Source organism: Lontra canadensis, unplaced genomic scaffold (assembly GCF_010015895.1).
Source record: "Lontra canadensis isolate GAN:19392208 unplaced genomic scaffold, GSC_riverotter_1.0 scaffold201, whole genome shotgun sequence".
Classification (NCBI taxonomy): domain Eukaryota; kingdom Metazoa; phylum Chordata; class Mammalia; order Carnivora; family Mustelidae; genus Lontra; species Lontra canadensis.
Window position 1 is genome coordinate 1,403,557 of NW_022631195.1, and position 11,940 is coordinate 1,415,496.

The 11,940-nt window shown below is 50.0% G+C and overlaps 1 protein-coding gene across 1 annotated transcript; it reads left to right on the plus strand.

Moving 5' to 3' along the window:
• The first annotated feature begins 3,126 nt into the window (after window positions 1-3,126).
• Window positions 3,127-5,204, plus strand: CUNH8orf33 (chromosome unknown C8orf33 homolog). Its single transcript, XM_032848387.1, has 5 exons — window positions 3,127-3,166; window positions 3,255-3,578; window positions 3,736-3,820; window positions 3,961-4,107; window positions 4,597-5,204. Exons 1-5 carry the CDS (start codon window positions 3,161-3,163, stop codon window positions 4,734-4,736), a joined length of 702 nt encoding a protein of 233 aa, XP_032704278.1. The 5' UTR covers window positions 3,127-3,160; the 3' UTR covers window positions 4,737-5,204.
• The last annotated feature ends 6,736 nt before the right edge of the window (window positions 5,205-11,940 follow it).

An 11,940-nucleotide genomic window follows, 5' to 3' on the forward strand; every position in this document is an offset into this window, starting at 1 on the left:
TCCTCATGCTGTTGGCCATGATGTCAATGTTAATAAATCAACAACGTATATTAGATGTGTATGTTAATATATATTAAATAGAGAAACACAATAAGGTGATGTATCAAGTGGTTGATGAAAATATTGTGACTGGAGGCTCCCAAGAACCCAACTCTACTTCCCCTAGGAGCAATGGTTCAGTATTCACAAATTCACTGTTCTCAGTTACTTTATATAGAACTACCTGGAATGATAAGAAGTGACTGCATATGAATATTGATATTTACAGGTATGAAATTTGTAACATATTTTCTAGAGATGCTAGGGGAGTAGGCAGAGGAAAGATGGTTTTAGTGGAGACTAGTGGAGAATTATCTATTTAAGAATAGGGAGTAGCTGGGCACCTGGGTGGCTCAGTGGGTTAAAGCCTCTGCCTTCGGCTGGGGTCATGGTCTCAGGGTCCTGAGATTGAGCCCTGCATCGGGCTCTCTGCTCAGCGGGGAGCCTGCTTCCTCCTCTCTCCCTGCCTCCATCTCTGACTACTTGTAATCTCTATCAAATAAATAAACAAAATATTAAAAAAAAAAAGAATAGGGAGTAGCCATGGTGATGGAGACTGCCATGTTAGGAGTGGTTTCTGGGGTGGTTGTGGGGGTGAGAAGCCAGGGAGAGGAAGCTGAGGACTTGTACTTACTTTTATGAGTCCTTTTTACATGCCAGGGTGGGAGGCAGTGGAGAGATGTGAAGAAGTCTGGGTCCTCTATGCCTTCCTCTCTAAAGTTCTTCAGGGACCTGCTGCCTGGGTCTGGGGGTTTGAACAGGTGCTAGTACTGCCAGGGAAGGAAAATGAGGTGTCTGTGCAGGGCAGAGGGTAGTGGGGTTGCAGGGGCCTGTAAGGAGAAACTCAGAAGGCTGGGAGCTCAGTGGGACCAGAGCAGAGTAAGGTCTGGAAATTGTTGCTTCTGTGTGATTTGTCGGGCTTGTGCTGACTGGAAGATCAGGCAAGGAGCTGCCCATGTCAGCTAAGAATTCTGGGCTTCATGATGGAGGAAACAGAAGATTCCTAGGCAAGAGAGTAATACAGTCTTTGTTTTACAAAGCTCACTCCCACCACAGGATGTACAAGGGAGAGGAAGTGCAGAAATCAGCAAGGCCTGCATTGAGGTTGCTCAGGGCAGAGATGGTGTGCATGGGGAGGGGCAGAGACCAGTTAGGAGATAAACTGATAGGACTGCATGGCTGATTGCACATAGGGCTGTGGAAGAGGGCAGTCTGGTGTGAGGCTTGTGCTCAGACACAGATGTTTGGGCTAAGAAGGCTTTCTCGTAGAAGCAGTTCTGGGCCAAGTCTCTCAGGTTGATTCCCGGCCAAACAAGGCAGGAAAAAGCCCTTTTGGATCTGGAACCCACTCACCACCAAAACCTCCATCTGCCGGGACTAAAACACATCCTAACTGTGGTAGTTTAAAAATACGTCTAAAAGGTTTTGATATTCCTCCCTTCAAGAGGGGTCACCAGAGACCCTAACTTAGAACCAAACAGCTGTCCTGTTGCTCGATTCCTGATCCTCAGAAACCGTACCAGATGTTTACTGTTGTCGATCTGCTAAGTTTTGTGACAACTTGCTATGCTGCAATAAAAGCACACCAGCTATCTGTGATGACCAACTGTCTCCCCTTTGAGACCTCCCAGCACAGGCAGGCAACACTTCCCACCCATGGTCTCAGGAAACGACACTTTCTATCCCAATTTCTGAATCATCAGACAGCACTCAGACTCCCATCCTCCTGGAGCCCCTCATTCTTGCGGAGGTCCGCTGACGCCTGTGACCGGGGGCAGGGAGGAGGCACCCTGGTCTGTAGTGCAATATGGCAGGAGGACTGTTCTGGGCAGATTGTGGAATGGGGCTCCCTCTGCCCTCTCCCCTGCGGCGCTCACATCCAGCCACCAGCAAGTGTGCAGGCTCTTCCCCTCTGTTTCTGACCCCCTCCCCCAATATTCCCAGCCTCACCCGCCCCCCAGCCGTCTGGCCCTAACCCTAATCCCAAGACAGCAGAGGGATCTTTCAAACACATCTGAGTGGGACCACAATGATAGGTCCCCCAATAATGGGTCCGTGATCAAAGGAGTGAGACTGATACAAAGCAAAGGTCAAGCAAAGCTTTATTTCACGCCAAGCATCAAGAATCAAACCCACCGGTCGCGGGGGGGGGGGGGGGGGGGGGTCTCTTACAAAGAGGCAATCCCTCCCAGCCTCACAGACTAACTTTTATAGAGCACAGGCCATGTGGTTGGGCCGGGCCACACGCAGGCGGCCAATGAGATTGTAACACACAGAGAAAGCCGCAGTCATGCTAGGTCACACACGGGTAGCCAATTGAATTACAACTTACCCTATAGTAGATGTTTGCACTGGCCTATCACGTTGGTCAGAACTGGCGCCCAAAAGGCAGGGCCCACTCTCCTTGGCAGCTAGGGAGACAGTATGCGCCCCCACTGATGTCTCCACCTGGCCTGACCCGCCCTTGTATCTGGGACTGGTTTCCCGGACTTGCTTTTAAGTCCATTCCTCTGGGAGGGGCAGGGTCAGTCTCAGTTTCCTGCATAAACAACAAAAGGGCTCCCTCTGGCTAAGCAGGCCCTTGCGCACATCACTCTGTGGACGAACGTCTCTTCCCCAGCGCTCACCATCACGGCGGACAGCGGGCTACCCCACGGCGCCCGCAGGACCGCATCTCGCCCAAGTCTCCGACCTCGCCTTGCACCGCCACCCCTGCCCCCCGCGTCCTTCCCGCCCCCAACCGGTCGCCCCGGCCTGGCACCAGAGGTCTTTGCTGACCACTCGCCATCCCGTTTCGGCTGCTATTCCCGGCGCTTCTGTGACGGCTTTTCTCTCCCCACTAGGGGAGCTTCCAGAGCGTTCCCTTGTTTAGGGCGTCGTCCTCCCGTCCAGAGCGGTGCCTGCCACCGGGTAGCGCCCGACCTCTCCAACGGGTCTCTGCGGCCAGGGCCTTGGCCCCGCCCACCGCAGCATCGGCCTCGCCCACTGAAGCCTGGGCCCTCCGCCCCCGCCCACCGCGCGTCCAGGCCCGGCGGAATTCGGCGCCGCGGACGCGTTTCCGGAGGAGGGCATTCGGCGTCGGACCTCCGGCCCTACGTATTTCCGGCGGCAACGGCGGCGCATGGCGGTGAGATGTGCGGAGAGACCGCGGGGGTGCCAGGGTCCTGGGCCATCGGCGGTCCCCCACGACCCTTGTGCTGTCCCCCTTTGTTCAGGCCCTAGGACAGCCGGCTCGGGAGAAGTCAGCGGCCGAAAGCCCACGCACCGCCTGCGCGCCCCGCAGCCCCCGGCCGCCTGGGTCGCTCCCCGACGGCCCGCGTCCTTCCGCCGTCAGGTCGCAGCCGGCGGGTCTCCGCCTAGGGCGCTCCGCCTGCAGCGACGCCGCCCCCGGGGCGCACCCCGAACGCCATGGAGGCGCCGCAGCCTCCAAGAAGCAGACGAAGAAGAAAACTCGGAATGGGGCGTCTGTGGCGAACGGAGGCAGGAAGGTCTCTGAGGAGCCGGTCTCCGAGGAGGCGCCCGTCAGCGCGGAGGCTCAGGCAAGGGCGGCGAACCCCGATGCGTCCGGGCGCGCGCGCTCTCGGAGTTGCGGCGCTAAGGCTGCGCGGGGAAGGGGACGGGAGGGCGGCGCGGGGTGGGGCTGGCGGCCGCGGGGTCCTGCTGCCGCGTCATAGGCGCGTCCCCCATTTATCGCAGGCGGAGCAGCTGGCCCGGGAACTGGCGTGGTGCGTGGACCAGCTGGAGTTGGGCCTCAAGATGCAGAGACCGAGTCCGAGTCAGAGTGAGGGGCTTTTCTGTAGAGCCGGGGGCGGGAGCCGTGGTCGTGCCGCTGCGGGCGGTGCCACGGGATGCGGCTGTTCGCCGCAGGACCGCGGGAGGTGAGGGTAGAGGTTCCTGGTCATTTGTTTTTTTGATCCTCAGAAGAGCAGGCCATTGGGGCAATCCGGACCCTGCGCAGCGAAAGAACCCCCCTGCCCCGGAAGAGGCAGCTGATGCGCTCCTTGTTTGGGGACTACAGGGCTCAGATGGAAGCCGAGCGGCGTGAGGCCCTTCGGGTTCTCAGAACCGGTGAGGAGCAGGAAAGTGCGCACCGTCAAATAAATGACGCCTTTTAAGAAACGTGCAGGGGGTAGGGAGGAAGAGCCCAGGGAGTGACCGGAGGAAACCCAGAGTAACAGGGCTGGCGCGGGTGGGCAGGGGAGGACACCGACTCCCGGAGGCCTGGGAGAGCAGGCACAGGGAAGGCTGGGGCTGTTTCAGACAGCGCGAGCGCTCGGTGGGGAGGGCAGGGGGAGAGCGTCTCAGCAGGCTCCCGGCGCGGAGCCCTGTGCTGATGGGAGACTGGATCTCCTGACCCTCAGATCATGACCTGAGCTGAAATCAACCCAGCTGACTGAGCCACCCGGTGCCCCTGTGTCTAAGTGGAGTTTGAGATAACACCGTCCCTACAATTTTGAGGAATGAATAGTTTTCTATCCCAGGGGATTAGAGTTGAATGGACACAGGTGAGGTTAGCTGTTAGGACCGTTCTGAGACTGTCTGTCTGCTCCCCTACAGCAGCCCGTGCAGCGCAGGTGCAGCCTGTTGGTGAGGCCACCAGAAAGAAGAACGCAAGGGTCTGCAGGCCTCGCCAGGCAGGGGTAGCCAAGGCCACCCTGGACACGCCTGATGAAGAGTTTAGGTTTAATTTTTTTTAGCCTGTCTTCCATCCCAGAACAGTTCCCCTGCCCAGGTAGTGTGGGGTTTGTCTGGAGTACAGAGCTTTTCCAGGAATGCTCTGTGACGTGGGGTTGGTCTGTCCATGGCTGCTCAGTGGGATCTGGTGCCCTGGCTGTGGGACAGCTGTGAGACCAGCCTGTCGGGTACTGTCACGTAAGCACAACAGCCATTTGTAGGTTTTCAGATGAAATGTCCTTCCTGCCAGAGGAAGGAGGTCCGTTTAGAAAAGCTTCTACAGTAACCTGGAGTGAGTGTTCAGCACGTTGTAGAATGTTTCACTCAGTGTTTAGGTTGAGATTAAGCAGCTGTTTGTAGCGAGGAGCGTGGAGGAAGCTGTGTAACTGCATCGTGGTGCTTGCTTATGAAAGAGTGTCCTGTCAAATGGTGTAGTGCTTTATGTCATACTGTCACATTGCACTAATAAAACCATTTTTTGTAAAAATGGATTAGTGAATTCATGGGCTAACTATGTGTGTTACATGAGTACAGACGAGGTGTCTGGCATGGCTGGGTTCCAGGCTCACCATAGTGCTTGTCCTTTGTATCATTCCTGGGCATGCGTCATCCTCAGGGAGCCAGTGTGGCTCCCAGAAGTCCAGGCTTTGTTCTTAGGAGCAGAGAGCTTCTTGTCCTCAGTCCTGGCTAAAGACCAGGGTTGAGCATCAGTACATGACCTCTCCAGACCTTGGCTGCTCCAAGTTCTCGTCCCAGGACCTCTGTTGCTTTGAATTGGGTGGCTTAGTCCTCCTCAGTGGTTGTGGTGCCATCTTTGCTGGTGTCTCCCAAGCTTGCATCCCAGACTAGATAAGATGCCTGGAGCCCAGCTGCCTACCCATCATTTCTACTTTGATGTTTCACGGGTACTTCCGACTTGACAAGTCTAAACATTTGATCTCCCTTCGTCTTCTGCTTTTGAGTGAATGGTCCTGCTGCCCACCTAGTTGATGAAGCCAAAAACCTGTGTCATCCTTTCTTGCTTTCCTTCTTCTACACAAGTGTTCAATACTTTAGCTGGAATGTGAGTTCTGTCTTCAAACTAAATCTCTAATCTTTTGTGCTTTCTCTTCATTGTTTGGCATTCTAATCCTGGCCCTGGCTCTTGCCCTGGTTGCCGTGTGAGCCTCCGGGAGTTAGTGTCAATACATGCCTCTTGCCTCTTGTATGTTCAGTGCAGCCAATGGTCCTCCATGTATATTGGGTCCTATTTTTCTGACCTAGTGACTTCATTGTACCCATGATACAATGTGAAGGCTGGTGGACAAGGTGCCACTTAGGGCCTGTGCACATTTTAGCCTCCTGACCACCCCTCTGAAGTGGTCCCCCTTTCTTGTTCCCACTGTGCTGGCTTCTTGTCTGCTCCTGAGATAACTCCATTCTGCCTCAAGGCTTCAGTCCTGATATGATGTTCACTAAAAGTCCACTTGTAGCAGGGCTGGGACTCTGGGGAACATGGTGTGTGGAGACTGGGAAACCGGCATCATCTGAAGAGGGGAGGGCACTATTTAGCCTCTGGGCCATCAACTCTGCTTTCCCTCTTAGGTCATTTTTCTACTGAGGATGCCCCTTCAGCATGTACCCAGCTGTGTTCCTGGTGGTGTTTCATCCATGGCTTGCATGTTAGGCACCCACAGCTAAGTCAGACCCCTGACTGTGGCCGCAGTTCACCTGTCTATAAATAGGGTGGGTGTGGGTGGTGCTAGGTGAGGTTAACTGGAGGCCCAGACCTACCTGCGCCCTCTCAGGCCTCGGTGTTCTGGTCTGTGTCACAGGCCTGCTGTGTGGGGTCTCAACACCAGCTCCCTGGCTCTGCAGCTCATGTTTGGTTCTCCTAGTGGCCTTCCTGTGGCTACAGCCATATGTCTGGATGATGATCATTTGTTCTACGCACTTTTTTTTTTCTTATCCCTAAAGATTTTATTTATTTAATTTGACAGAGAGAGACACAGAGGAAGAGGGAACACAAGCCCAGTTAGTGGGAGAGGGAGAAGCAGGCTCCCTGCTGAGTAGGGAGCTTGATGTGGGGCTCCATCCCAGGATGCTGGGATCATGACCTGAGCCGAAGGCAGAGGCTTAATGATTGAGCCACCCAGGTGCCCCTATGCACTTTGTAAAAAAGGCTTTATTTATTTGACAGGGCACAGGCAAGGGGAGGGGCAGAGGGAGAGGGAGAAGCAGATCTCCTGCTGAGCAGGGAGTCCCACTGGATCTCGGGACCCTGGGATCATGCCCAAGCCAAACATAGATGCTCCACTGATGGAGCCACCCAGGCGCTCCTGTTCTACAAACTTTTATCAGCACTTGCTTGGTTCCCCATGGCGTGTTCTAACGACTGTGTTTTCAGCAGCTGGGGGTTCCCCCCTAATTTTCCTGAAAAATGGAGGTGTATCACCTACCTTCTGGGTGCTTGGATAGGATACACCCACATCCCCCAAGGTTTTGGAAGCCCCTTTAATGCCCACATGCAACTGCACATGCCACAGGTATCGGATCCCAGGAAGGTCCCAGCCTAGTTTGCCTCCTTGCTGTGGCTCTGTGGGAGTCACCAAAAGCTGGGCCCCCTGGCCTGAAACTCAGGTCCTGCCCTTCCAGTCCTTGGCTCAGCTGTTCCCCCCACCTCTGGTCAGTGGGCATCCCACATGGGGAGCTTCAGAAACAGGTGACACTCAGCCAGTTCCCTGTTGTTTTACTTAGAAAGGGAGGCAAACCATGAGAGACTCTTGGCTCTGGGAAACAAACTGAGGGTTATGGAAAGGGAGGTGGTGGGGGGATGGGGTAACCAGGTAGTGGACATTAAGGAGGACGCATGTGGTCATGAGTACTTGGTGTTGTATGCAGCTAATGAATCGCTGAACATTACATCAAAAACTAATGATGTATTATATGTTTGGTAATTAAAGAAAAAAGAAAGGAATGCTAGTTTCTTACAATTCTGGATAATGAATCCCAGAGGAGTAAGATATAAAGCTGTAAACTAACCTTTAGGAATGCTGGGAAAAAACTAGAAAAACCCGTTTGATCCTGGACGGTGAGAAAGACTTGTAATTGAGGAAAATAGGAAAGTGAAATAAATGGTGACAGAATAGTGGTTCACGAAATAGATTGTAAAATGAGATTACTGCACATCTGGTAAGGGGAGATTTGCAGAATTTTGTAAAAGATTGTATATCTTGACTCAGTGTATATCTGTGTCGGTGAAGCCCGGAGACCTTCCTAGCCAGATGAAATTTACCTGCCTCAGGGAATGCCAGGATTAGAGGCTTTGTGACATTGATCCATACCTCACTTTCCTTCCAGGTGTGTTGAACCTGAAAGCCATGACCACAATGATGGTTTTGGTCGAAATAATGGAAAGGCCTGTGGTAAACACACGAAATTTGGACTGCCAGAGGATGCAGGTAGCCGTGTTGGGGGCCAGTGAAGAGTAGAGCAGAGGAGGCACTGGGTGCGGGAGATGAGGAGGATGGAGCTGTGGGATTGGTTGTTGACCTCCACTCAGAGCTTCACAACCGCCCCACCCCCCAGTCAAAAACCAGAAAGATCACAGCTTTTGTTGGGGGGGTTGTTGGCATTCTCTCTTCCTGTTTGCATAGTGATCGTCTGCACACTTTACGCAGTGGTATGTATGCATCGATGAGAAAGCAGAGATGTAGTGTGTCAGGTTTGGTAATTCTTACACATTCCCACTAACAAGACACAGTCACGTTGGAACGTGGACATATTTCTCCACACAGCTTAGGGAAGGTCCTTCATGCATAATTTTGGGTTTACGTTGCCTGTTCCCTGATAATTTTATGGGAAAAAATATTTCCTTTATTCCTCTTCAGTGTACAAGGGAGGTATTTTGTCTTTCATGGGGAAATTATAGTAGATTCTTACGACTTGCAAATATTTCTCCTGGTTGTGTCTTTGGTATGCCTTCTGACATTAATTGGTTTTTGGAAAATCCCTTGTAACTGAACACTGACGATCTGTGCGAATTGTTGATTTTATTAGGTTCAGCAATGGTATTGTGGTTCTGTGGAAAATTGTGCTGGTATTTGTAGAAGTGCATACTGAAATATTTAGGTGTGCAGTGTTGTTTGTAATTTATTATATTTTACAATACAAAAATGTAAAGCAAATATGGGTAATTATTAAATCTGATGTGTATGTGGCATTCATCACACCATTCTTTCCACTATATTTGAAAAATTTCCTTTTGGGGCACCTGGGTGGCGCAGTGGTTAAAGCCTCTGCCTTTGGCTCAGGTCATGATCTCAGGGTCCTGGGATTGAGCCCCACATCGGGCTCCCTGTGAGCCTGCTTCCCCCTCTCTCTCTGCCTACTTGTGATCTTTGTCTGTCAAATAAATAAAATCTTAAAAAAAAAGAAATTTCCTTTTATGTCAAAAAAGAAGAAAAGCCAAATCACCAGTGGCAGATCCTCCTAAGTTTAAAATACGTTTACCTTTACTTTCACTGGGTCAGTATTCATTAATTTCTTATTCCCCAAGTGAATTTCTACTGTAAGTTTAAACAATATAAGTCCTAATAAGAAAACTATTTTGTCAACTTTAGTTAGGAAATTCTGCCATAAGATGGCAGTTTCCCCTCAATTTATTCCCAACAGCAGTGTGGTATTGTCCTCGTCCCATTGTTGTCTCTGAACAATGCCATTGATAGGGATTTTGGGGTGGCACCAACTTCCTGTACATTTTGGAGGCCAATTCTGTAGTGTGATTTGGACATTGTCCTGGAGGCTTACCAAGCCTTAAACCTGTTTATCTAACCCTCTTGACGCTTCTCTGAGCTTCCAATCACTTGATACACAGAACAGACATGTTTGAAAACTGTAATTTAAAGAATCCACAGCTTCTCTTAGGTCTTGGCATATTTTCCAGTAGCTAGACAGCTCCTAGGTCTCTTCCTCCTGTTGAGTCTTCCCATTTCTGAGACCTCAGTGCCCTGCAAAACAGTTTTGGTAGCCTCATTGGGTTTGCTAAATCAGCGAGGCAAATTTTGTTCAAGTGCAATAACATTTTCCAGATGGGAAGTGAATGAGTAGGAATTAGCCAGGCAAGATAGGTGGTGAGGAGATTCCAAGGCAAATGGGTAGTTTACTGATTACATAGTGGAATGACTAAGTTTCAGCAATGGAATTAATAAATGTATTAACTAAATGTATGAATAAATGATGGCTGAATAATGAAACCCTGCCTGTAGTTACATGACTCTCCCCTGGGAGACTGGGAGGGAGAAGGTATAGGAGAGAGATGCTGCTGCAGGTGCCTGACTGGTTGGACACCTGCCCCTGTGAACTAGCAGAGCTTTCATTAAAGGCAGGCTTCAGAGAGATTTTCTTGAGTCCTGGGACCCAGTTCTGTCTGCATACAGAGTAGGGAGTCCGAGCAATAATAAGAGCTATTTTGCTGTAGATTTGAGGGATATTCACAGTAGTTACAATATCTAATAGTGAACAGATTTAATGTTTTTTCGGCTAAAGATTTGTAGCTTTTTAGAGTACCTGCAAGAGTCACCATCACTTTATATTTTGAGAGAGTAGTTAATGAAATCAGATCCTGTGTTTGGGAAGATTAGTAAAGAAGAAAAATCGTGGGGTCCCTGGGTGGCTCACTGGATTAAGCATCTGATTTCAGTTCAGGTCATGATGTTGGGGTTCTAGGGTTAAGCCCTGGATTGTACTCCATGCTCAGTGGGGGGTCGGCCCCTGCTCCCTGGTGTGCACGCTCTCTCTCTCTCAAATAATAAAAAGTCTTTAAAAAAAGAAAAACAGGGGCTCCTGGGTGGCTCAGTGGGTTAAGCCTCTGCCTTTGGCTCAGGTCATGATCTCAGGGTCCTGGGATCGAGCCCCGCATCGGGCTCTCTACTCAGCAGGGAGCCGGCTCCCCCCACCCCCACCGCCTGACTCTGCCTGCTGTGATCTCTGTCTGTCAAATAAATAAAAAAAAAACAACAAAAAAAAAACACCTCAATGCCGAGCAATAGGTAAATGTCATAATTAACACTTGAAATGTCATATGAAGTTCATGAACCCTGTATTACCTTGCTAAATTCCCTAGGCTCATGCTACCACTACAGAGTATTTCAGGTTTCAGTGCTTACGTTTAAGTAATTGATAAAAAGTCCTAGTCTATTAGGACATGATCTGTAATATATGTATTTGAATACAGCTTCTTTGAGATCGTGTTTAATTATTAATGAATAACTATAATTATACAGATAACTTACTATGTTGGTATTTCAGAATGTTCAAGCGAGGGAGCATGATTATTTTTATGTCAGAGCTCTGTTCTGAGATCTGTGCAAAAATACATCCAACAGTAGATTTTTTTTTAAAATATTTTATTTATTTATTTGACAGAGAGATCACAAGTAGGCAGAGCAGCAGGCAGAGAGAGAGGGGGAAGCAGGCTCCCCGCGGAGCAGAGAGCCCGATGCGGGGCTTGATCCCAGGACCCTGAGATCATGACCCGAGCCTGAAGGCAGCGGCTTAACCCACTGAGCCACCCAGGCGCCCCCAACAGTAGATTTGTAATTAATCTCAGTGACCCAGTGGCCCACTCTGTCTTCTGGGTGGCTCCATGATTCCGTGGGGACTGAGGACAAAGTGTTCCTCTTCCACTGAAAATTCTAATCCAACAGGAAAGTTCCCATAGTTTAGAATGATATATTATGCCCTGGATTTTCCATTATTATTCCAGAAAACGTCCTCCCCAGCACTATTAATTTGGATGTTCCTCAAGTGCAGGTGTGCTGAAGAGAGGTCTCATGGTGTAAGGAAGGTTAGGTCTGACTGAAAAATATAAAACAATTACAGTGAGAACCATAGTGAAGTATTTTTGATGCAAACTACATTCAAGAACACATCAATCCCTAATCCTCAATTTTAAAAAGACGGGAATATTTATACTGTGCACACAAAATTCTGTTAAGGATCATTCATGATATGCAACAGTTGGAAAAATAAACTATGTATTTAAAAACAGTCATACCTGTGTTCATATCCATATATTTGTGATAAGCAGTGGGAATACCACTTACCCCTTGAGCTTGAAGCCCAGAGGCCTTGATCATTCTCCATATAATGAGAATTGAGGAGGATCTTAGTTCACATTTTGTACTCACTCTGTGATCATGGGTTCCAGACTCAACCTCCTAGTGTTACATTTTTCTCTAATATGGG